General features: G+C 54.4%; 1 protein-coding gene and 2 long non-coding RNA genes across 4 annotated transcripts in view; 2 read left to right on the forward strand and 1 right to left on the reverse strand.

The window, feature by feature from the left end:
- Positions 1-192: 192 nt before the first annotated feature.
- Positions 193-24,468, reverse strand: part of BCL2A1 (BCL2 related protein A1) — a 51,548-nt gene continuing 27,272 nt past the window's right edge. The window contains exons 2-3 of the mRNA XM_073227074.1: positions 8,565-9,146; positions 193-470 (exon numbers count right to left, since the gene is read on the reverse strand). Coding sequence (XP_073083175.1) covers positions 363-470; positions 8,565-8,984 — 528 coding nt within the window. The 5' untranslated portion in view covers positions 8,985-9,146 and the 3' untranslated portion in view covers positions 193-362. The remainder of the gene's footprint in view (positions 471-8,564; positions 9,147-24,468) is intronic.
- On the forward strand, positions 1,482-7,631 carry LOC118971559 (uncharacterized). 2 transcript variants are annotated; one of them, XR_005060061.2, is made up of 3 exons: positions 1,482-2,090; positions 3,411-3,628; positions 4,120-7,631. It is a non-coding gene; the product is annotated as an uncharacterized lncRNA (long non-coding RNA). The 2 variants fall into 2 exon arrangements; XR_005060062.2 differs by having other exon boundaries at positions 3,411-3,522.
- On the forward strand, positions 15,406-19,293 carry LOC140847264 (uncharacterized). The gene is made up of 3 exons (XR_012127090.1): positions 15,406-15,797; positions 17,714-18,963; positions 19,159-19,293. It is a non-coding gene; the product is annotated as an uncharacterized lncRNA (long non-coding RNA).

Here is a 24,468-nt window from a genome sequence, read left to right on the forward strand (position 1 = left end):
AGAGGGAAGCGGAGCAGACCTCATGCACTGTGCCCTCTAGATGACCCTGGGGTAACGGGCACAGCCTTAAAAAGTCCTTAGGGGCAGAAGACGCCGCCCCCCCCTTCCTGGTCAAAACCCTTTTCATTTCAACACCTGCCCCAAGACTGAGCTTCGCCCTTTCGCTGGGATCCCAGGCAGGACTCAACTGCATACAGAGGCAAATACAATTTATTCATTAAAATGGGGACAAAATGTCCAGAAGTCCAGACCGTCAAGTTGCATCATCAAAGTTGTTTGTTTACAAGTAGAACTAAGTGCTGGTGACACTTTGTGCAAGAGTGGAGACTATTAGGGGGTTTCGCAATATCCAGTGTCCTCAGTCAATAGTATTGCTTCAGGAGAGAGAATATTTCACAGATCTTTCCTGCAATTTCCAGAAAAGTCAGCCATCTGGATTTGGGTTCAAACTTCTTTACAAAGCCATTTTCCTGTGAGAGAATAAATTTAACATTTTAATAATCAGTGGAGACCAATTCTGCTGGAATAAAAGCAAAGAAACTTTCAGTAGTGCCGCAGATGAGTCTCTGCGTTCACGGAGTTCATTCTGTTCCCCCACTCCAGACCCCCCGAGAGCACATGTCCCTCAGGAATGTGGTGCGGCTACACATGTAATTTTAATTTTTTAGCAGCCACATTTTTAAAAGTGAAAAGAAATAAGTAGAATTAATTTTTAAAGTATATATAATTTATCTAAACATTACGATTTCAGTATGAAATCTATAAAAAGTTGTTAATGAGATATTTACACTTTGGCACCAAATCTTTACAATCCAGTGTGTATTGTGTCCTTGCAGAGCATCTTAATTCAGACGAGCCACATTTTAGCTGTTCAGCAGGACAGGTGGCTAGTGGCCACCGTGCCATCCAGCACAGACCCAGAGGACAGAAAGTCCCATTTTTCCTCTTTCTCTGTCAGTTGTCTGGCACTGAAACATACATTGTAAACCGTACTGTGCTGAGATCATCAGAGTAAATCAGTGCCTCTGAGCCTATGAAAACATTGTTAATTATTTCTATTACAATTCATTCTTTTTGACCACAGTCTTTGAAAAACAGTATGAACTGGACAGTGTGCTCAGTGATCTATGATCATAGAGCATCCCTGCTCAACAGTGCCCCTGAGGTCGCCCAGCCTGATGGCCTCTCTCCTCTTCAAGCTGAGGAAAGCCCAGAAAGGCGTAAGTCACCTAATGGTGCCCGACCTGTCCGTTGACCGTATCTGAAGGCAAACGCTGTTGTTTTCACTCCATGAATTTGCAAAAGCACCGAATGCTTTAGAAAGCTGTTAAAATCTAGTAAACATTTGCTCTGCCTCTAGCGAGTTCCAGATTCTGGGTCACGGAGCCGTTCATAGCCCAGCGTGACTGACCCCAAAGAGTAAACCCAGCGTGTCCCTTGGCGGTCAGACTGGGCTCCGCAGGGCCGCGCACACACTCACCTCAGCATCAGCAGCACAGATTCCCTTTGAGAGGCCGCCCAGGAGAGCCGGCTGCCGCCCCTGGCAGCGCAGAGGCAGGCCAGGGCAGCCTGCCTGTCCTGGCATGACCACAGCGGGAACAAATTGCTCCTCCCCCGCCCCCTCTCCTCCCCTCCCTCCCCTGCGCTCACACACGCTCACTGCGGGGCTCCCCTGCCTGGGGCTTTCATGACCCCAGTGACGAGGCGCTCGGACATGATTTACTATCGCGACAATCACTGGACAGCTCGCGTGTCATCTTACATACATTCAGCTTCGAAGCCAGTGAAAGCGGATAAAGGGAAAGCTGACAAATTCTGCTATATGAAGATTAAATCTTTTTAGAAACGATAAAAAACTAAAATGAAGGAATGACAGAATTCACAATAGTTAAAACACGCAATCAATCCAAGTATCCATCTAATGAATGGATTACCAGAAAGTGGTCTATGCAGACAATGGAATATTATTCAGCCTTAAAAAAGGAAAGAAACTCTGTGGTATGCTACAACCTGGATGGTCTTGAGGACATTATGCTGAGAGAAGCAAGCCGGTCCAAAAAGACAAACATTGCGTGATTTCACTACATGAGGTACGTAGAGTCGTCAAAATTATAGAGACAGAAGGTAGAGGCAGCTGCCAGGGGCTGGCAGAGTGGGGAGTTGGTGTTAATGGGTGTAAACTGCAGATTTACACAACGGAAAGAGTTCTGGAGATGGTGGTGATGGCTGCACAACAGCGTGAATGTATCTGGAGTGCTGACTGTCTGCTTAAAGATTGTTAAGATGGTAAAATTTTATCATGTGTATTTTAACAAAAGAAAGAAAGAAAGAAAAAAACAACGAACAAAGAAAATATTCACATTTACCACAAAAGCGTTCATTCAAGTGTAAGAGAGGAGAATAATCATCTACTCTTAATAGTTAAAAAGGCAAAGCCTGTTGGATGAGGGGCAAAAATCATGAACCGTGTATGGGAAGGTCAGCAGAGTCACACGTTAACAATCTGACTGTTTTTTAGACCTATTACATTGACCTTGTTATTGTAAGTCTATGAAACCCTCAAAATTATTTTTAATGGTATTGCCCAAGGCGGGTAAAGTTGTGACACTTCCCTGATACAATTCTTTGTAAAGCAGTACGTATTCTGATAAGTGTGAGCAGCGTCATCTGTAAACCAGCTGTCCTGCTGTTCAGCTGATCACAGGGTGGTCTTCTTAAATACGGAATAGGGGGAACAGACCTACGTTCCGTATTGAAGCATTATTTCTAAGAAGGGAGAATGATTCACAACCCCAATGTCTAAAAACTGGGATTTGGTTAAGTAAATCATGATGCATGAATTGGTGGGACAATCAGGTCAATGCAGAACATATGGTATTTACAATGTCACATGGAAAACGCCAGGTACACGGTATTATAATTGCATGTAGTTGATGCAGGTAGATGTTAGAGTGGTGGAAGTGACTTTTCATCTTTCAAAAGTATTACTAGTGCACTATTTTTATATCGAAACCATTATATTTTTTTTAAAGATTATGTAAAAATAAATATCTGAATAGGGATTCGATATCCTGCCAATAATACAGAGTGAATAGGGAATGCCCGTGTCTGGTTATTTCTGGGAATAGTTTATTAAATTCAGCTACCTTGGCTCAAGAAAGCCTAAAGCATGGAATAGTACCCTGTATCAACAATTCAAAGAAGATTCAGACCCTCAGAATTGTTTTAAATTATAGAAAAATGCCACAGTGCTATTCCCACTTCTGATTATTCATTCCTTTATTTATTTGAGAAATATTTACTGAGCATCAACCATTTGCTAAAACAGGTAGTGTTTTAAGCACCAGAAACACACTGGTGAAACAAACCTACAGGATCCCTGCCTTTACTAAGCTTAAGTTCTCTCACAGAGACAAAAACAGATAAGCAAATAAACCTGCAATGGGATGCCCAGCCGAGAGAGTGGTCGTGAGGGAATAAAGCAGGGTGCAGGTGCAGAGAGGCGGTGCCTCCTCAGGCGGGGTGAGTATGGGGGAGTAGAGAGCTGAGTGAAGGAACCAGGCGGCCACGCAGACTTGCGGGGAGAGATCATTCAGGCAGAGATGGCAGCAAGTGCAAAGGCCCTGCGGTGAGTGTGCTGAGCTTACCCAGGAAGGCCGGAGCTAGGTGGGCATGGGAGTCCATAGCGGAGGAGATCAGAGAGGTGGTTAGGGGCCAGATCCTTGAGTCCTCTGGGACCCGGACAGGGAGATGTGCATGAGGGTGTGTGGGTCAGGGCTGTGCACTTTTGTTCTGGGGATGGGGGTGTTGGGAGGGTTCTGACTCAGCCAGGACCTAATCTAACTCGAGTTAACAGATGGGTCTGGCTGCCCTGAAGAGGCCATGGCAGGGATGCGGGTGGAAAGCTTGTGCCCAAGTGAGAGGATGCGGCCTGGAAACACTGGCTGCATATCGTTTCTAGGTGTAGTCAGTGGGTCACGACGGATGGGGGAGTGGGTGAAGGAAGGGCAATGCCTGAGGTCAGACAGATGGCCCAGGCACGGTTCCCGAGGGACCTTTAGGGAGGCTCGAATTAATATGTCCCACCTTATTTCCATTAAATCATTTTTAAAATGTCAGGTTCCAGTTCCAAAGAAATATGAGAAGCATTTGGCCCCCAAATCGACTTAATCAAGAGACATGTAAGCATGCTGGGAGCATGTCACCCCACCACTAGATCCCTACGCAGGCGGGAGTGCCTCTGTGAAACAGCACACTTGTCAGTCGCCTGCATGTCTCCCCGTCCTTCCACCGGCCTCAAGTGGGCCCGACCATCACAGACGGACACAAAACCACACAGCCTGCCTCCTGGGGCTCACACTTCGGGATGCCGGCTCTTGGAAAGCACGGGCTCTGACTGCGCGTCTCTCAAAGGGGCTTCCTGTTGGCAGTAGACGGTTGAACAAATTATGTAGATAAATGTCTTGGAATTTCCCACATAACCTCCAGCGTTGTGTTATATCGGGCAGTTCACAAAGCGCTTCTACAGAAATGTCCCTTAGTCCATTAGCTTCCCTTCTACGGTGGGTATTACTGTCTTCCTTATATATTATGTGTGAAATTCACATTAATTACATCGTGTTTATGGCGTAAGGAATCTGAGTCTCAGGCCACTGGAGTGACTTTCCCAAGATCCCATGTCCAGTGAATAGGAAACCAGGACCCAAACCTGTTGCGATGTTTGTCGTTAAGTTGCTCCATCCACAAATACCTGCTGGGCATCTTCTGTGCGGGAGACCCTGTGCAGCACGGCGTGTGCGCTGGGGCTGCAAGGGGGCTGTGAGGGGGCTGCACGCCTCCTGCGGAGCTGGGGCTCAGGGTCCTCTCCCCCAACCCCTGCGCCCCCATCCACCCCATGGGCAGACGAGAGAGCGAGGTGGGCAGTGGGGAGGGGAGGAGAGCCACCCGTGCAGAAACACAGGCCACCCAAGGCGGGAGGCGGGAGCGCACCCTGGGCACATTTGGGGGTTTTGAAGGACCACCTTCACCCACAAGGATGAAAGCGGCTGAAAAAGTAGCACGAGCTCTCTCTCCTCTCGGATCCCACCATTTTCAGCCTTCAACCTGGCAGAGGGGACAGGACCAGGACGGGACAGGGTGAGGTGGGGAGGGAGGGAAAGAGGGGAAGCTGCACCCAAGGGAGGGAGAGTCACTGAAGCTGATGGAAAGGAGAGTGTGTGTGCTGAGGCCATAACCCCTCCCTGACCACCCGCCTCACCTTCCTCCGGGAGGCCACCTCTTTCAGGCGCTGACTGGCCCCTCCCTGTAGCTGATGCAGCCCGTGGGGACGGGTGCCAGTCGGGAGGTCAGGCAAACTGGCACCACAGCGACGCTAAGCCTGCCCTCATCCCGATCCTTGTCTGCAGAAGCTGTTCCGGGTGATTGACAAGCAACAGTGACAGATCTAGGCCTCACGCCCGTCCCAGGAGACAGGCAGCAATGTCCTCCCCATCGCAGAGCAGCAGTGAGGTGACCGCGTGGTGAACACTCACGCCCGGGAATGCCCAGGTCCACCTCGTTCCGGGCCGGAGCTCAGGCTGCCCCCACGTCCCACGTCCTTGAGACAAGCTCCCACCAAGTATCAGCCATACTGGAACCGAACTCAGCCCGAGGTGTTGTCCGGCTGGAGGCCAGATGCGCTTCTCATCTTTCCCTACAGATGTGTGTTAGTTGGGGGCCAATGACAAGCACGTACGGGCGGCGTGGACGGGACAACAGATGGCGGACTTGAGGGCGCGCGCTGCGTCTGAGTTTTCTCAGGCGGGTAGGAAGGGAGAGGCTGGTGCTTCTCCGGTGTGGTGGCGACGTCACCAGGTGCCCCGCTAGCGCCCCACCTCCTGCGACTGCCCGGGGCTGCGTCACTCGCCCTGGCGTGAGTCACTGAAAGCAGGCTCGTTCTCTGGACAGAGCTGCCCGCCTCCCTGGGAGGGGCACCGGCCTGCCGGGCTGGCGCGACCTGACGCAGCACACTGCTTCCATCAGCAGAATCAGTGTCCCGCAGGAGCCGGGGAGTGACAGCCTCACGAGTGTCTCTGCCATGTCCAAGACCTGAGAGGTTCGGGTGTAAAAGTCAAGAGCTCACAACCTACATCGGGACTTTGTGAGGCTGTGGGGTGGGGGTGGGTGTGCATAGTTGAATCTCCACCCGACACAGGTTTATCCTTAGAAGCAACCTAAGTGTCCATCAGTAGATGGATGGAAAAGGAAGATGTGGACACAGACATGATAGAATATTATTCAGCGATAAAAAAGAGACTCTGCCATTTGTGGTAACATGGACGGACCCGGAGGGTGCTGTGCTGAGTGAAGTGGGCTGGGCAGGGGCGACGGGTACTGGGTGGTTTCACTTTATGAGGACAGGTAAACAGGTAGCAGTAGACTCTGCCCTGGCAGGTGACACTGGGAGGTGATGGGTGGTTCCACAGCGGGGATTGAGGTGTTTGGGGTATAAAGAGGCACAAAATCTCATCATACAACAATCAGTCTCAGGGATGGGAGCACAGCGTGGAAAATGCGGTCAGTGACTATAACATGCTTCTATGTCGACAGACAGTGACTGCACTGGCTGGGGTGAGAGCCTACCTTAATAAGATAGGCTCATCCTGCCATATCCACAATTACACCTGTGCCACCCCCAAAAGGGGGGTGCACTTCTAGAAATTCTCAGACAACTCCACGCCCCTGTGATTACGAGTTCCAGGAGCTCACAGAATTTATTGTTAAGAAGTTAAATTTCTAAGTAACATTTATCACTGTCTGTGTGTTCCGAATAATACGCAGGGCAGTGGGATGCCCATAAAGAGACTGCAAACTATTTCTCTGCAGGCTCCCAAGTGGGCCTCTGCGCTCGAGAACTTTTGGCTTCACTTGAAACCCACCCAGCACAGCCAAAACTCCCATCAGTCCTATTACAGCTTTCCGGTGCAGCCAGGCAGAAGAGACTAGGGCCAGACAGAGGCTTCACGCAGCCCAAGTCAGGCTGAGTTAGAAAGAGTTCCAGGAAGAGAAGGTGACAGAGAAAGGGGAGTGGCTGTAGAAAACCCTGTCATTACACAGCAAGGTCTTGAACAGAATACAACATCACCAGACAAAAGATGAACATGATCGCATCAGACTTTACCCCATTTGTAAGGACCATAGACATCTATAGTTCTGAAAGATAGTTAACGAATTAGAAGATATCACCAACATATATAAAAATAACAAGTATCCAGAACATTCAAAGAATTCCTACGAATCAGTGACAAAAAAAAAATAATGTGAAAATGGGCAAAGAATGTACATAGGCGATTCCCTGAATAAGATTTATAGGTGGCTAATAAACATATGAAAAGATGCAAGCAGAGAAACAAGAATTAAAACAAGGTACATTAGGAATTCTTTTAACCCAACAGAGTGGGGACGTGGGGACGGATTGCTACTGCCACTGTCAGTCTGCGGGGCTGGGGCCACGTCGGGCGTCTGACAAGCGGCCGAGGGGAGTGAATCCGGGGAAAGCCACCTGGGGACACCGATGGGGTAAATCAAAACTGTGCACACAGTGCCCAGCCGGGCTGTACCCAACACCTACCCTGGGTCCCAGCACCACATTCACGAGGAAGTACTGCTCGTGATGGCAAGCCCTGGAAATAACCTAAAATACCCACCTGCCAGAAAAGCCCAGACAGTCAACAGTGCTTTTACAACAGCTTGTATGTAGCACTTTTTAAAGTTCTATTTCAAACACCCGTTGGTGGAAAAAAGCAGCATGAGTACCACATACTATTTGTACACATAAAACATTTTTTAAAAGACGTACTATGTGTAATTTCTATGGATATTCACTAGGCACGTTTTGCATGCAACATAATTAACATGGTTACCTCTGGGCAGCAGGGAGGGCCAGGACTGGGAGTTGGAGAGGGTCCACGGAGACAGAAGTGCTTTCAAAAAGCAAGTTAAGTGTTTGGGGCATAAGGGAAGGCCTGTCCATTTAGCTGTGAAAGTCCCCTTGTCCGCATGAGTTCTAATAAATACCCTACCCCCATGGTCCTTGTTTTTGAGACATTGAAAATTAAGTGAATTTTTGTTTGGAAAGTCTTGAATAAAGTTACTTGCTGGTGGTTCAGTATATTATTTTTTATCAACAAGCCTTAACAGCCAGAATCTGTTGTAGTAGAAAACAGAAAAAAAAAATCCATTTGGAACAATGAAGTCACAAAAATTTACCCGTCTTTGGCAACATAATAAATAACCTCAGTGTAGCAGCTTCACCACCTCTTCCTGCACTGATTCGACACCGTCAGGACAGCTCCAGCCAGAGCTACGTCCCAGCAGCCCCCACCTTGTCCATTCTGAAGGTGCATCAGAGAGGGGCCTTCCTGGTCCCCAGACCTCGCTCCCTGCAATTCAGTTAGGAATAAACTCTGGAACCACAAGTGTTTTTCACCTATACAGGTCTAAGACTCACAGACCTTTTAATTAGCAAGGACACTATCCATTTCTATTTCAAAGTAAAGGATAATGAGTATTTCCATGACACATACCCAGCCTCCATTCTGCCTTATCCATTCTCCGGTGTTTTTCATTATGAATTCAGCCACAAAGTAGGAGATCTCCTTGTAAGCATCCACATCTGGGCTAATTCGCTCCTGGAGAAGTTTCTTCATGAGAATACCTTCAAATGCAAAAATGGTCACAATCCGTCCCCAGTTAATGACACCGTCTTCAAACTCCCTCTCCATGACTTGATTGAATATTGTTCTGGCACTGGCTACAGACACAACATCAAAATGGTCCAAGCATGGCTGCAGATGCCTCTCGACTTGGTTCTGGACTGAGAACGCGACATCCTGTAACAGTCTGGACGTTCTGCCCAGGCCAGGGCCAGGCTGTGGCATCTGCAGGACGAACTTCAGGTAGTCCTGGGCCAGCATGTGAGTGTACTCGAACTCGCAGTCGGCCATTGTCCACCGGTGAGTGCCAGGCTCCTCCGCCTGGAAGCGGCTGGGGCAACGTGACGCTCAGCTCGCAGCCGTGGAGGGACGCATGATGTCTGCTGGCTGCTGGAATTTCTCTTGCATCACTTGTGAGTATCGTTCCTCCCACTCGCCGTCAGGCTCAGCTCTCTGTGTGAGTGAAAGAGAAAGTTCAAAATGTGAAAGAGGAAAACGTTTCAGAGAGGCCACTTCCTCAACCTGTCAGCGATCAATTCAACTTTCAACGTCTTCAGGGCAAGGGCTGGAGAAATGAGAACCCCGGTACATTGCTGGTGGGACCGTAACACAGTGTGGCCCCCGAGCAAAGCGGGCCGGTCCTCAGTGACACATGGAGTTACCGTGGGCCCAGCAGTTCCACCAGAAAGAACCACAAATGTACTGACCAACCGCTTACACACGGATGTTCACAGCAGCGTTGCTCCCAGACAAATGTACAAACAACCCAAATGTTCATCAACAGATGACTGGATAAGCAACTGAGGAACATTCTTCAGCCTTAAAAGGAATGATGTACTGATGCCTGACATGGATGAGCCTGAAAAAAACACTAGGCCAAGGGAAGGAGGCCAAACACGGATGGTCTGTTGTCTGAACTCACATTGTAGGATTCCATTTATAGGGAATATCTGGAATGCATGAATCCATAGGCACAGAAAGACTGGTGGCTGCCAGGTGCCGAGCAGGGTGGGCAGGGACTGCTCGTCATGCCCAGGGGGTTATCTCATGGTGAGGTGGTTTGGAACGCCGTGGGGCGGTGGCTGCACTACCCTGTGAACGGCACTGGCTGCTCACTTTTAAACAGGCCATTTTACACCATGTGAAATGTCACATCCAAGAACATTGCCTTAAATGCAGCCATGGCTCCCCTGGGTTGGTGAGAGTTGGAATGGAGACAAGCAGGCGGCCTGGTGACAGGGCACAGCGCGTGGCGGCGCTGTGGCTGTGCTGCCCATCACAGCCTGGCACCCAAGGAAGGACGGGGTGGAGGGAGAGGCCCTCGCCTCTGATTCTCCCCTCCCATCCCTTCAGAGCTTCTCAAAGTCCCGCCCTGAGCCAGCACCGCTGATTCACGTTCTTCAGTCAGGCAAATTATTAGACATATGTATAGAAACTGTGGGACCCCCAACCCCCAAGAGCAGTAGACCCAGAGTCGGGGGACCGGCGTGGTCCTGGCCACATGCCTCCCGCGGGCTGTGTGCAGGGCTGCAAAATGAGGCAGCGCCACCGAGCACAGGGTGGAGGCCTGTCCCCCACCGGCAGCAGCATGGGGGCTTAGCCAGTGCGGGTCCCCACCATCCTCCAGGGGATGAACGAGCAGTGGGCTCCCCGTTAAGGCATAAGGCCCCAGGAGCACAGTTCGGGAGGGAGCTGTTGCTGGGCAGCTGCGTCTGGGGGCTCTCTCCCTGCGCACTAGGTGAGCGCTAGGAGGAACCTCAGCCTGGATGGGCGAGGGCTCTTGACTCTGGGCAAGAAAATTCTCGAGCAGGTCAGACGAGTGCAGGTAAGGACGGAACTCATTAGAGCAAGAGCAGCCGGGAGCAGGTAAGTGCAGAGGGAAAGAGGGAATGTTCTCGGCCTGGGGCAGATTCCCTTGCCAGCTCCTGAAGCCAGGGTTCCCTGGCATCCTGTGTCCGTTGGATCAGCACGGCGAGGGGACCAGCCCCCACCAGCCCAGGATCTGGGGGAGCCACGGAGCACAGGATGGAGTGAGACTATGTTCTGAGAACTTCCCAAAGAAAGGAGATTCTCAGGCAGGCGGCTGAGAGCAGATGGCACAGCGGCAGCTCCGTCCAGGTCACCCAGGCGATGGCAACGTGCAGGCCCAGATATGAGCTCTCAGCAGCCCCTTCCTACTCATCAGGAGTAAAGCAGAGAGAGACAGAGTGAAGACCTGGAAATAAAGTAACATAGAAAGGAGACAAACCGCAATAATTCGAGCAGTGAGAAAGCTTTATTTAAGGCAAAAAGGTGCACACTCGCAGAAAGGGGAGTGTGGGCGTCCTCAGAGAGGAGATGCACTCTAAGTTTGGGGTTTCTGTCTTTGAGGGCTTCCAGGAATGGGGCAAAGGGCAGAGGGGGGCTTGTTGGGGAAGGCTTGATTGGGTCTCAAGGTGCTTATCTCTGTTGCAACACCATGTCTCCTCCCCTGCCCTCCAGCTGATTCTGCCAAATGAGCCCAACACAGGGATTCATTCATCCCGTTCTTCTCCAGACAGTGGTTGCCCTCAAGCAGTGGGGACATATCAGGTAGGACTGCTTGCCCTGCCTCAGGATAGGCTGTCGGGCTACTGTCTGATTACGGAGAGTATGTTAGGAATCTTCCTTCTCCAACATTCTGCTCTTTAAAATGGAATCTTAGCCTTCGGAGGGAGCGCCTCCTGTTCTCGCTACACTTTCACATCACATTTCACATCACAGGCAGGAGAAGTCGATCCTGGCGCTTGTCCCTGGTCCCTGCGCACCTCAGAGCAAACCTGTGTTCATTCGCCTCGGCAGCAGCTCTGGGAACAGGGCAGAGGGTGAGGTCGCCAGCTGGGCGCGGCTCTGGGGACGTGGGCCGGGGGCCAAGGCTCCTCGCTAGCGCGTGGCGGTGGGTCAGTGGGGCACCCTCTCCCTGTCTGCCGGTTGCACCCGTCCTTCACTGAAGAGCCAGCCTTGCCAGTAGGGGTGCAGTGGCTGGGAGAAGGGAGACAATCTGGGCCCTGAGAAACTGAGTTCGATGTTCTTCATCCACGTGTGGAGTGACGTGACCTGTGTCAGTGCCTACGGGCAGCTGCAGACAGAAGGAAGGCTTCACCTGTCACTGAATTTCTGGACTGTCACCAAAGGGCTAAGGAGGAAGGGGGCCCCCTGGACTTGGACCCCCTTTTGGGAGTGTAATCGACAAGGGGTGACCCCGGCTGTGAACCTGCCCCCTCTGCTCCTGGTGGCTGTGCAGGCGGCAGGAGACCCTTGACCCTGCTCCTGCCAGTCAGACTCCCCTGCAGGCGGCTGGCTCAGGGGCCACCGTCCGCCCTGCCGACGGTCTCAGACTCGCTGTGGCCCGAGACCCTCCGTCCCCACTCCCAGCACCGGCCCAGGCTCCTGCAGCTCTCCGGCCGGGCCCCAGTGAAGCTCTCATGTCCAGCCCTTGGGCTTTCTCGGCTCACTAGTGGCCGCACAGAACAAAGGCGCATGCAGCCCACTTCTCCGGGCTTCCCCTGGGAAAGTCCTCCCTGCGCGCAGGCCAGGGCTGCGGGCTCCTGGGCTCGGAGCGGGGGGCTCGCTCCTCAGAGTGCCACGCAGTGCCGTGAGAACCCAGCAGGGCCAGAGATCCATGTGCCCCCCACTCCACGGCCATGCCGCTGGGCACGTCTGGACACGTGGCTTAAGACCTGCTTCAAGGCCTTTCCTCTCTCTAAGGAAGCGCGCATCCGTCACTCCTGGGGACAGTCACACCAGGGCTCCGTGTTCCTCATCTCTGGACCCCAAAAGGTGCTGCTTTATAAATCCTTAAACATTGAAGCCTGCTTCAGTTTATTGTGAAAATTTCCAAATAATCACTTTTCAAGAGAAAGACAAAATTTCCAAAAAGAAGGATTTCTTTGCATATAAAGTGCAAAAAGACAGGGGTGTGGCAGGGTGGAGTGGGGCGAGGTGGGGGCAATGTGGGGCAGCAACAAGCAGCTGAGTGTGAACCAGGTGCCAAGACAAAGAAGCCCGTTTCTTGGTACCACTACAGTTTGGGTCTGTGTTCACCAGGGTCTAACGTACAGGCCGGAAGGACCAGCGCACGGTTCCCCGTCCCCTGCTCGGCCTGCCCCCTGGGCAGTGGGGGACACCGTAGGAGGCAGCCGGAATGGAGGGGGGCCAGGCAGGGGGAGGCCCAGAAACCACTTGTACTCAGGGACCCTGCGGGCACACACAGGTGAGCACCCGGGGCTGTGCCAGGTGAAGGAGACACGGATCTGCCCCTCCAGGGTTTGCAGCGTAGGAGAAACTGTGCCCAAATATGGGCGAAGGAAGCGCACATGCAGTAAACACAGTAAGTTGTTGCAATACAGCTTCAAATACAGGGTCTTCCTGGAACCCACCCTGAGGCGTGGAGCCAGCTGTGTGGACGTGTAACAGCCCTGAGTTTCTGGAAATGCATATATGCGACTCCAGTCTGCGTGGACTGAGGGGGCAGGGGCGTGTGACAGAGAGGGCTCCCTGAATCTGTCCACATCTAACAGTACCTACGGCCCACCTGGGTTTCTCCAGCCTCCTTCCGCCCAGGAGTCTGCTGAGGAGGTGGGCAGTCCCTGCCGGGGCTTAGGAATGGCTGGTGTCTGCTATGAGCCAGGCAGTGAGACAGTGAATCATCCCACGAGGTACTTCACAACTTCCCCCATCTGTGCTGGCTGCATCGGTGTGACTGTCACCACATACACGCACGGGGGCAGCCTCCTGCCCATTCATTGTGCTCACATGGTCACCCCCTCTGTGCAAGTTTGCTGTAGTATCTGTCACCTTCTGACAAACCAGCCTCCAAACCTCAGGGGCCTCAAACCACAGCTGTAGGATTTTCTCGTGGCTGTGAAGTCTGGGCAGGGCTCGGTAGGAGTGCAGGTTCCCGCTCCAAGATGTCCGGTGTGTAGCCACAGTGCGCAGGCGGCTGGTAGTCTGGGCACCCCTTGGTGTAGCCTCAGGGGCCCCCTGTGTGGTCTCCCCAGTGTGGCGATCCCAAGCTGGCCATGCTTCTCACATGGTGGCTTCAAGTCCCAGGAACAAGCACATGTCCCAGTGACAAGTGTAGGAGCTGAAGGGCGTTGACAGCCCAGCTCAGAACTCACAGAGCGCCATTCCTACCCTACTGTGAGCAGCAGCCACAAGCCCACGCAAAATCAAGGGAACGCTGACCACTTTTATTGACGAGAGGTGAGTCAGTGTGTGTAGCCAAGTTTATAAACCACCCCCATGGGCTGGAAAAGGACAGGAGGCAATTCTAATCTTGGGATGATCCAGGAGGTACTTCAAAGCCTTCCTCCCAGCCTCCCCCACTTCCCGAGGCTCCGCAGGCCCAAGAAGCCCCTGGATGGGAGCCTCTGAGCACAGCCTTCTGGTGGGGGAGGCCAGCGGCCTGCAGAGACCCCGTCCCCTCTGTGTCAGGGCCCCCCTCCGCTCTGGCCAGGAGCGGACAGCAAGATGACAGAGGCGAGCTTTGATGGGCAGTGGGAGGGAGGCCTGCAGCTGCTCCGGCTAATGAGAGGCCAGAGGAATCCGGGCCCCGGACGAGGGTCCTGGTGCGTGACCCCTCAGGGAGAGCCCGCCGAGGCGGACTTCCCTTTTCCCCAAAGGCGGAACCTGGGCGGAAACTTGCTGGGCTTTTGGCTGTTCGGAGGCGGCAGCGTGGGGAACTCCCGCCCTGGTTCCTCTCCAGCTCCTCGGAGCCATTGTGACGACTTACTTCCCCCTTCCAAGGCCCTGGGCCAGAACAAACTCTCTGCAGAGCAACGGTCCTCAGCGGGCACCATCCTGACACAGAGGGGCGGGGCCGGTACTCAGGACCCCCCCGCATGCCCCCTGCGGCTCCCTGCTCCCAGGGGGGCTCTTGGATCACAAAACACAAGGGAGCAAGTCCCACCCCCCATCCAGAGAAGCCAGGGGCCCGGGTGGGAGGCCCAGGTGGGGGCATCGCTTCTATCTGAGGAGACGGATTCCCAGGAAATCCTAAGTGGGGGTCCCCCCGTTCTGCTGTGTTTGGGGGTATCTGGCCAATGGGGTTCAGCCCCAGGCAAGGTTGCTGTGGATTCAGTGTGACCAAAGAAATGACAGCAAAATGTTCTTGGGATGAAAGGGTTACACCCAACTTTATTCTCACAGTGGGGGTTAGTCACTAGAATCCCGTCCACTCAGAGGGGGTCTGCAGGCAGCAAGCTGGTCTCTGCCTCTGGGCCCCCCTGTCCACACAGCCGTCCTCTGGGCCTCTCTACACAGTCATCCCACACAGCCGTCCTCTGGGCCTCTGTCCTCGGCGCTGCCACCACTCCAGCCTCTGCTCTGCTCTCCTGCAGCCTTGCAGCCCTGCCACCGTGTCACCCAGAGCACTGGGCGGGGCTCTTTATACAGAGCCAACAGCCATGTATTTGCCCACAAATGTGCAGTGAGCTAGTCAACCAGGGCCAGGGGAGAATCCTGGCCACAGGAACTCTCATTTTATCCACAGGGAGGCAAGGCTCAAGTGGGCCCAGGAGAGGGCGACTGGTCGCGGACTCCGGGAGCTGAGAGGCAGGGAGAAAGGGGAGGGGTGTGAACGACTGTGGCTGGGGGGGCAGGATATTTAAGCTAAGGTTGTAGAGGCCACGGAGGAGGAGGAGAGAGGGCAGGGGAGAAGCCAGGGAGCAGGGGGCTCTCAGGAACGGTCCCGGTGAGGCAGATGACCAGGGCGACGTGCAGTGACGGCTCTGATGGCCCTGACCACGCCCTCTGCTCACCGGGTCCGGGCCTCCAGAGCTTCCTGTGGCTCAGGGGGAGCAGCCCAGGCTGCAGGGAGTAGTAAGGGCCACCAGGTCCATCCCCTGCCTGTCTCAGGTGCCTTCCCAGCTGCAGGAATTTGCTCTTCCGGTTGTCTCTAACCAGACACTTTCTGTCTTTTGTTTCTGTGCCCCCAGGTCCTCCCCGTCCTTGAGGCCCAGTCAAGGAAGCCACTTGTTCCAGCAGGAAAATCTCCAGTGAGCTCCCACAGGAATTTGTGGCCCGTGTGGTGGCGTATCACATGCAGCAGCACCCCTGCTGGCCCCCAGGCTGGCGGCCCTCCAAGTAAGAGGGCGGTGGCAGTGACTCCTCCCGACGGCCGTGCGCGGTGGCTGCAGCACCCAAGGCCCAGGGCAGGCTGAGCTCTGCTGTTACCAGGGCCAGTGATGTCCAGCGTGTCACAAATGGCCCACTTCCCGGTCAGACAGATGTCATGGCTGACACATTTTAGTTTTTCTGTTTAGGTTTTACTTGGCAAGGCAAAAGTAAAATTTTCTTTTCTTTTCCCAAATGTCATCTTGGGGAAGTACGAAAGAGAAAAGCCTATTTGAATAGGACCTTCAAGTGATTCGGGCAGAGGGCCACGGACTTTCCACTGCCCTAAGTGGACTGGGAAAGGATGCAATGTGGTCAGGAAGCATAATTGCGCTCGGTGAAACCAGGCCCCTGGAGGGCATGATCTCCGTGAGGCGCCCAGAGCTCAGCAGGCCCCAGACAGCAGGCACAGAGGGCCAACAGCCGCATAGCCCCCACTCCGCAGACACGCTGGGCCCTGTGCTGGGTCCAGGGGTGCTTATGCAGGGCTTTGTTTCATACACACAGTGCCTACCACATAGGGGGTCTCACACATAGGGGGTCTACCACCAGAAAATTCGGCTGCAGAATGTCAGCTGCCACAGTACAAAAATGACCTGAAGGTTCAGCCTGGGGTAGAAAGAGGGCTTCCCAGAGGAGGCTGGCCTCCGGGCTGACTCTGTGGGTGAGCAAGAGGCCGCCGGGCAGAGGGTGGGGCGCTGGCACAGAGAGGCCGATGTGAATCGGGACGTGAGCTTCTGAAGCCAAAAGGCAGGATCGGGGCTGGGCAGACGCTGGGACAGGATGCCGAACACAGAGCTCAGGTCATAGCCACCCAGCACCGGGCGAGGAGTTTGGAATCGACTGAAAAGTAAGGGTTTTAAGCAGCAGAGTAACATGAGCAGATCTGCTCTTTGGACAGGATTGCTGAGGACAGCAGAGATTTCTTTAAAATCAACTTCACTGAGGTATAATTTCCATGCAAAGTCCATCCACATGAAGTGGGCACGTCAGTGAGTTTTGACACATGTAAACATTCCATCAACACGGAGAACATTTCAGCCACCCGGCATTTCCTCGCACCCCTCTGTAGTCAGCCGTGTGCTCTGATGTCTCCCTTCTTGTACTTGGTGTTGTGGTGCCAGGCCTCACCTGCGTGGCTGAGTTTATCCGTGGTTTGTTCCTTTCGATTATTCGCGGGGGAATGGCCAGCGTCATGCCCACACACCACAGCTCGTCTCTCTGTTCTCCTGCAGATGGACGTCTGGGTTGCTTATATATAGTTTCTGGCTATTACGAATAACGCGACTGTAAACTTCTGCCTATAGATTTTTTAATGAACATAAGTGTTCATTTCTCCCAGGTGAACACCTAGGAGTGGGGGTGCCATGTGATACAGGAAGCACGTGTTTGATTTTACAGGACACTTTATAAGAAGCTGCTAAGGTGTGTCTCAGAGGGGCTGTCCAGGTCTTTGTGTGGACGTGTCTCAGCCTCTCTCAGAAGATATGTGGGAGTGGAATGGCAGGTTGTGTGGCAAGCGGCTCCTGTGCATTCTATTATATTCTCGTAAGGGTGAGCTTGACTTCATTACAAACTGCCCGACCATTTCCCAAGGCGATCGTACCATCCCGTGCTTCCACCACAGCACGTAAGAGGCCCAAGTGCTCCGGGTCCTCGCCAACGTCTGGAGTTGGCAGTCTCTTTAGTTTTACTGTCCTGGTGAGTGCGTAGCGATCCCTCGCTGTGGTTTTAATTTGTCTTCGTGACAGTAACAGAGAGCTCTCCGTGTGGGCTCACCGGCCTGTTGCTTATCTTCTTTTTGAAGCATCCATTCCAATCGTTTGTCAAATTAAAAAAAATTGTTTGTCTTATTACTGAATCCTTCCTTGTGTTCTGGATCCTAGCAGAGGACTGGACTGCAGCCTGACTACAGAGGAGCCAGCCCAGACCCGAGGGGACACACTGGACAGCCCCGAGGACAACAACGGGGCCTCACTTTCCCTGCAGACACAGCCACCCAGGCCTTCAGAGTTGGTGATGGTGGTGTCCTCTCAGGAGGAGTCGGTGGACGGGGGGAGCGTGAGGGGTCACCTGGGTCTGCCAGGCTATGGTTCGGACCCTCAGCTTGTCAGGGCGGTCTTACTGAGGACGGCGGCTTCTGTTCTGGCCCAAGCATGCGACAGTGGTGCCGCTTGATGGACGTCCCCAGGACTCAGGGCTGCACGCCAGTGGTCACCCAGTACCACGCCCACCTGGGAGGCCCAGGTCTGCCGGTCAGCTCGGCGGCTCTGCCCCACACGTCCCTCATTCCTGTGAGACCAGTGCCCGACATACCTTTTCTCCTGCACAAGAGCACAAGCCCAACCACAGAAACTCATTTCAAGCCTCTGCCTGAGTCACACCTGTCAACACCTCCCTTTGGACAATGCAGGTCGTGCGGCCGGTCCTCCAGTGGGAGGGGACATTTGAAATAATCCAGACTATCACACCAGCTACCACGGAAGTCCCTCCCTTGGTAAAGGCAAGAGTGGCTCTTCACTGGCATGGACACCATAGAGGGCGTCTGTCATTCTGTCTGTCTGTTGTACCCTCCCTTCTTTTAGAACACCACTTCCTTTTTTTCTGAGAAAATTTCTGCTCCCAAGTCCAATGGCGAGGTTTCCTCCCACCCCTGAGTACAGCTGACTGACCCAGGCCCAAGTGCTGGGCCCAAGCAGAGCCGGCACGGGCTCTCCCGCAGGGCTCCGCATTCTCCCAGCCTGGAGGCTCCCGGTGGGGGCCCAGGAGCATTTAGTGGCTGTTTCTCACTTTGGAAAGGAAGTTGGTAAAAGTGAATGAAGCCCATATGCAGAAAGAAAAGATGACAGATAGGGAGAGGGTCCTAGTGGCCCTCAGGCCCTTGGTTCCTTCCAATTGTTTCATCCATAATTAGGCACCTGAGGCATCTCAGAATCCTTTCAATAAATTCTTCTTCTTGTCAAAGTTAAAGTTGTTTATTGTCGTTTCTGACTAAAGGGCTTCAATGAAACGCATTTCCCCAGCTGTGCCATCAGAAGAACAGGCCTCGGTGCTGCGAGGACGTTCTTGAAAGAGGGTCAGGAAAAAAGGCTCCCGAGAAGGACACACTGTTCGTGGAGTGGGGTGAACAGCTGTGGTGAGCTGGGGGTTGGGGGGCCCTTAGGCGTCTCTCGGTCTCTCGCTCCCCGCATGGATGGCTACCCCGCATCCGCTCCCTGCCTAGCGGGACTGCACTTCCCTGGGGGTTCGGTGGCCTGGGGGGCTCTGCTCAGCCTTCCCCTCTGCCCTGTGCCCTGACATGGAGCCACGGGGCCCTTCCCTTCATGCCCAGGACGTGCCCCACCAACGCCCTTCGCCGTCCCGGAGACCAGAAGCTTCGCTCCTCGTGCCTGGGTCCTTCCCACCAGCAGGATGACCATTCTGGAATTCCTCTCGCCTGAGAAACAAAGCGACCGTGCCCCCCGGCTCGCAGCTTCTGATCGAGTTGAGGGCGCTGCACAGCCGGCACGGAGCGAGCTGCCCTGCACCTCCGGCATCCCTGCGTCCTCCCACCGCCTTCTCTCCGGCAGGTTTTGCTACGACATTCACGGCTCTTCATTGCCTGGAGCTGGAAGAGTCCAGACACAGCCTGATGTCCAGGCCAGGCTCCAGCTCAGACTTCCTGGGCCTATGTTCCTCTCTGGGCCTCAGATTTCCACTGGTAACCCAAGAAAATGGACCGGGATGTATCCAAATTCCCTCCCAGTGCCATAAATCCTTTGCTCCTTAGATCTTGATAAGGTTTTATTAGTTCCCTAAAATAAACTGACTTACTTACTACTCCTCTAGAAAAAAAAACTTGGGAGGCAGATAGAACAAGGTGGGCAGCACGATGGAAATCTGTGAAGCTGGGCGAGGGGCCCCGAGGCCAAGTAAACTCTGTCCTCTGTGTTAACTTTGAAAGCTGGACGCTTCACTGAAGTCGGGTGTCTTTCTGACCCTGTTTCTGGGGCCCTCAGGAAGTAACCATCCTAACAAAGCCGCCTCCCAAGGGAATCCCCTCCCTGTGCCTCCTGGGATCCCCATCTCCACCACCCCAGGCGGCCTCTGCCGCCACATGGCTCGAGGCTTAGAGGAGCTCGGGGGTTCCAGGATCTATTCCCACTTCCCATTTCTCAAGCCATTTGAAATGCCACATATGTACAGAGAAATGTCACAGGGGAAAACTCAGGCCCTGGCCAAGTTGGAGGCTTTGCGGGGGCAAAGGACCTGGAGCTGAGAGTCCATGAGGAGGCCTGGTCCGGCCAAGGGCAGTCAGTGGTCCGAGGCCGACTCTCCGCTTCATCAGGGGGCTGTGTTCTGCGGCATTCTGGACACACTGCGCGGCGTCAGGGCTCAGCAGCAGCCCCGGGGCCCACGGCCCGACTCCCCAGCGAGCTGCCCACAGCGCAGTCACCAGCTCACAGCCTCCCTCAACTGGGCAGACCTGGGCCACTGCCCTTCGCCCACCTGGATGCCCCCCTCTTCCCAGGCATGGGTAAACCTCCCAACGGAGATGCCTGAACCTCCTCCCCCAGGAAGAGGGAGTCGGGCAGGACTCCGAGCCCCAAACAGAGGATGGCAACCCCAGCCCACCACCCTTTCTGGCTCTGCGTTCCTCCCGCCCCCTGCCAGCCAAGCCAGGATGCAAGCCCCAGCCTGCTGCCTCCTGCCCACCAGGTGCCAGGTGTCTACCCACAGCGGCTGCTCTCCTGTCCACTGTGGCAAGCGGGTCCCCAGATGCCCTGCCTTCTAAGGACAGGATGCCAGCTCTTCACAGACCCCACCCACAGTGCAGCCAGCAAGCATTTCCCCCAAATGTGTGCTTTAAGCCAAAATAGAACTTCGACCTGAATGATTTAGGTCTTTACCTGACCGAGGAGGTCACTGGGGGTATGGGGGTACATATCCCCTGAATCCCACCTCTGAGCATTTACCTTGGGCCTGCTGTGGACCGGCACAGAGCCGTGCTGATGGCAGACAAGCCCTCGAGGACTCCCAGACAGACATGGGAGCCGTTACAAAGCAAAGGAGAAAGCGGCGAGCGTCGGGAGGCAAAGGATGTTTAAAAGGGAAAATGAATATATGCTGAACGTCCAGCGTGAGCCCAGAGTTAATGCTGGGGGCTCTGCGGGCCTAGTCTCATGTAAGGGTCATCAACAGTGTTATGAACCCTGCCCCTCCGAGGAGGTGCCCAACGCTCACAGCCCACGGGTCACACCACTAGCAGCAGCAGTGTCAGGATTAAAATCCAGGACTGACTCCAAAATACAGATGAAATGCTACGTATAAATTTTGAAAAATTCACATATGGACATGAGTGAACAGATGTAGACATTTACGAGCTCCATTCACCATAAAAGGGCATCAGTCTCGTCCCTGGCTTGGGGGCTCCGCCGTTGGGGGTTCCCCCGGGGAAAGTTCTGGAGCCGCCTGGACAGGCTTCTCGCGTTTCCAGGGGGGACTGCGCAGAGGAAGTGAAGCCTGGGCAGCCGCGGCCCCTCCTCTCTGCGCCTAGCTGGGGCTCAGCAGTCCCGGGAGCAGGGGTTGGGCCTGACTTGAGAAACCCCCAGGCCGCTGATAAGGTGCAACAGCGCCTCCTCATGGGCAAACACCTGCACATCAGGGTGGCTGCGTCTTCTTGCCGTAAATGGCCTTCCTGTGCTCAGGGACTCCTTGGCTGCGACAGCCCTTTGTAAGCACTGGAGATCGAGGCACCGAGGAGATCGGGGAGGGAAGATGCGGCCCCTGAGCGGCTTGGTCTGGTGGGGGAGACAGCCACGTGCCTGACAGTGGCGTCCCAGGTGCCCTGGTGGAGCACGCAGGGCGAACTGTAAAGCCTCCCGGTGAGATCACAGGGAGCAGCTGCTCTAGCCTGTAAAGGATTCAACGTGAGCTGGAGCCCCAAAGCCAGGACAAGAGAAAGTGGGCCGGGGTCGGGGTACAGGGTCTGCAGCCACGCTAACAGCAGACCTGCTCCTGTGGGTGTGGGGCTTGAAGCAAGGCACCAACTCAGCCTTGCATCCCAGAAAGAACATTCCAGAACAGAGGGTGGATGGGACGGGACCAGAGACGATGGAAGCTGGCCGGGGAGCCTAGGTCATTTGGTAATGCTCTTGTAACAAGGGAGACACTCAGGACCCAACTAAGGTAGAGATCATGAGGACACGAGGCACCGAGGAAGCAGAACCACTGTGAGCAAAGGCCCTGGGGCGAGGCGCCTGGGGCAGCCGGGCAGCTGAGGGGTGCGCTGGCTGAGAAGGGCGCCTCTGGTGGCGGGCGCGAGGTCTGCCGGGACATGCTGAGTTTGAGGATCTGAGGTGGGTCTGGAGCTTAGGAGACTCGTTCCAGCGGGAGACGGGCAGTAAGTCCTGGAAGAGGCCGATACCAGCCAGGGAAGGGCAGCGGGTCAGGAGGAGGATGGGGCAGCGCCAGGGTGGGCCGCACACTGCCCCTCAGCCTGCAGAAGTGTGCCACGCCCTGGGCCCCGGGCAGTGCACCGACGAGGAAGGCACACGCGGGGTGTACATTCCCAAAGGTGCCCTCAGGTACCCAGTACGGAGCTTCTGGAGAAAACTCGTTCCATGGGCACACCTTCCCGGACACGAACAGCCAGTAGTGGAGGGACATTACCAAAATAATGTCCTGATCACATGTACATATATGTGTGTGTGAATGTATATACTGTGATGTATATATGACAAGTATATGGATGTATATATATGTGTCTGTGTATACATACATGTATGAAGAGTGTAAGTATATTTTGTTTTATGCATACATATATGTATATACATACACACAAGTGTCAAATATATGTCTATTTTTCATGTATATCCGGAATACAAAAAGAAAGAGCACAGGGCAGAAAAATGAGCATAAGACTTGAATAAGCATTTTGCAGTAGAGTGTCCCAAACAGCCAATAAATAAAAGTGTTTGATCTCATAATCATCAGGGACATGCAAAATGAAACCATCACACCGGCCAGAAAGGCTAAAATGTGAAAGGCTGGCTGCGCTGGAACAGATCAGGGCAGCTGCGGCTCTCACGGCGGCCGCCGGGTGCGAACCGGGACCATCGCTGCTTGCGGGGTTCGTCAAAGTTGATCACGTGCGTGCCCGAAGGTCCTGAAATTCCTCTCGAGGTCGGTACCCAGCAGAAACGCATGCACATATAGAGCAGATCCGCAGAAGAATGTTCCTAGCAGCCCCATCCGTCATCACCGAAAACTAGGCACATCCAGTGCCTGGCACAGTGGCATGGGTAACTTGTGGCCTATCTGTACAATGGGAATCTACACAACACTGTACGTGAACTGCCCTCAAGCAACCTAGGTGAGTCTCACAGACGGAAACTGAGGCAGAGGAGCTAATGCGGGGATACCTTCTGCATGAACCCGTTCACAAAGGGCTCGGGACCAGCACAGCAACACTGGAGAATTCAGGGCTGCACTTCTCTGGGTAAAAATAAAAAAGATGAAGCAGGGAAGTGGCTTCCATCAAAGTCAGGAGGAAGGGGGAGAGGACGGCGCCTAGCAGGAGCTTCGGGGGACGGGAGCAGAGCGGAGGGGCAGCGGCGGGGTGCTGAGCAGGTCCGGTCTCACGGCCCGGGGGTCAGGCACCCGGGTGCTGGCTTTCTCACTCAGGGAGCAGTGCACTATGTCTTATACACCTTTCCACGTGTTACATTTCACAATATTAAAAGAAAAGAGGCTAAAAATTACTGGGGCAAAAAGACGTCTCCAGGCACGGGGGAGCCCGGGGTCTCGCAGGGGGGTGGCTGGGGAGACAGACCGTGGAGCTTGGGGCACAGCCGGCCCCACCGCAATGCGAGCGCTACGCAGAAGCCGGGACAGCGCGCAGCTGGTTGTGGAGGACCAGGAACGGGCCCACACCGACTGTGAAAGCCGTGGCCCCGAGTGAGTGCCCAGCCAAGAGAGCAGAGCCCGCCTGGCCGGTCTGCACCTGCCGGAGGAGGGAGTCCCTTCCCTGTTTGCACAAACCTATTCCTCCTGAAAGGTCTGTGCCTCCTTCATTTATTTTCCCTGCAAGTTTTGAAGTGTTTGTTTTAATACTGAGAGCATTTGCGACTTTACTCCAGAGGTGCTGCGGGTGACAGCCCCCAGTGCCGGACCCCTCAGGCGGGGGCAGAGCTTCCTTCCCTGGGGTAATGGGGGGCCACTCCCCTGAGTCGTGCCCCCTTGCACTCCACCTCCCCAGCTCACCCCGTTCCCAGACACCCGGAGAGCCTCCAGGCCTGCTAAGGGCTCGTCAACACCACCGTCCCTGAGGTGGGGTCTGGGGCGGTGGTTCACAGGGCGAGGGGGGCGACCTCACAGGCAGGACGGGTTCCAGCTGCTGTGCTGCAGGAAGCAGGGGAAGGCCAGGCTGTTCCCAGGGATTTCACGCAGGCAGGCTTGGTGGACGGCGGTGCCCGAAGGACCAGGCTGGGGCCTACACCAGGGCTGGGACCCCCCTCTCCCCAACCCCGCCCTGAACCCTAATCCCTCCCCCGGGTCTGAGGTTGGCTGACCACCTTGGGAAGCCTCCCTTCCCATCCGTAGATGAGTAAGAAGGCCGAGCACAAACACACACGCTTCCAGGAGCTGCCGGACCTGCGGG

The sequence above is a fragment of the Manis javanica genome, chromosome 18, assembly GCF_040802235.1.
Source record: "Manis javanica isolate MJ-LG chromosome 18, MJ_LKY, whole genome shotgun sequence".
Taxonomy (NCBI): domain Eukaryota; kingdom Metazoa; phylum Chordata; class Mammalia; order Pholidota; family Manidae; genus Manis; species Manis javanica.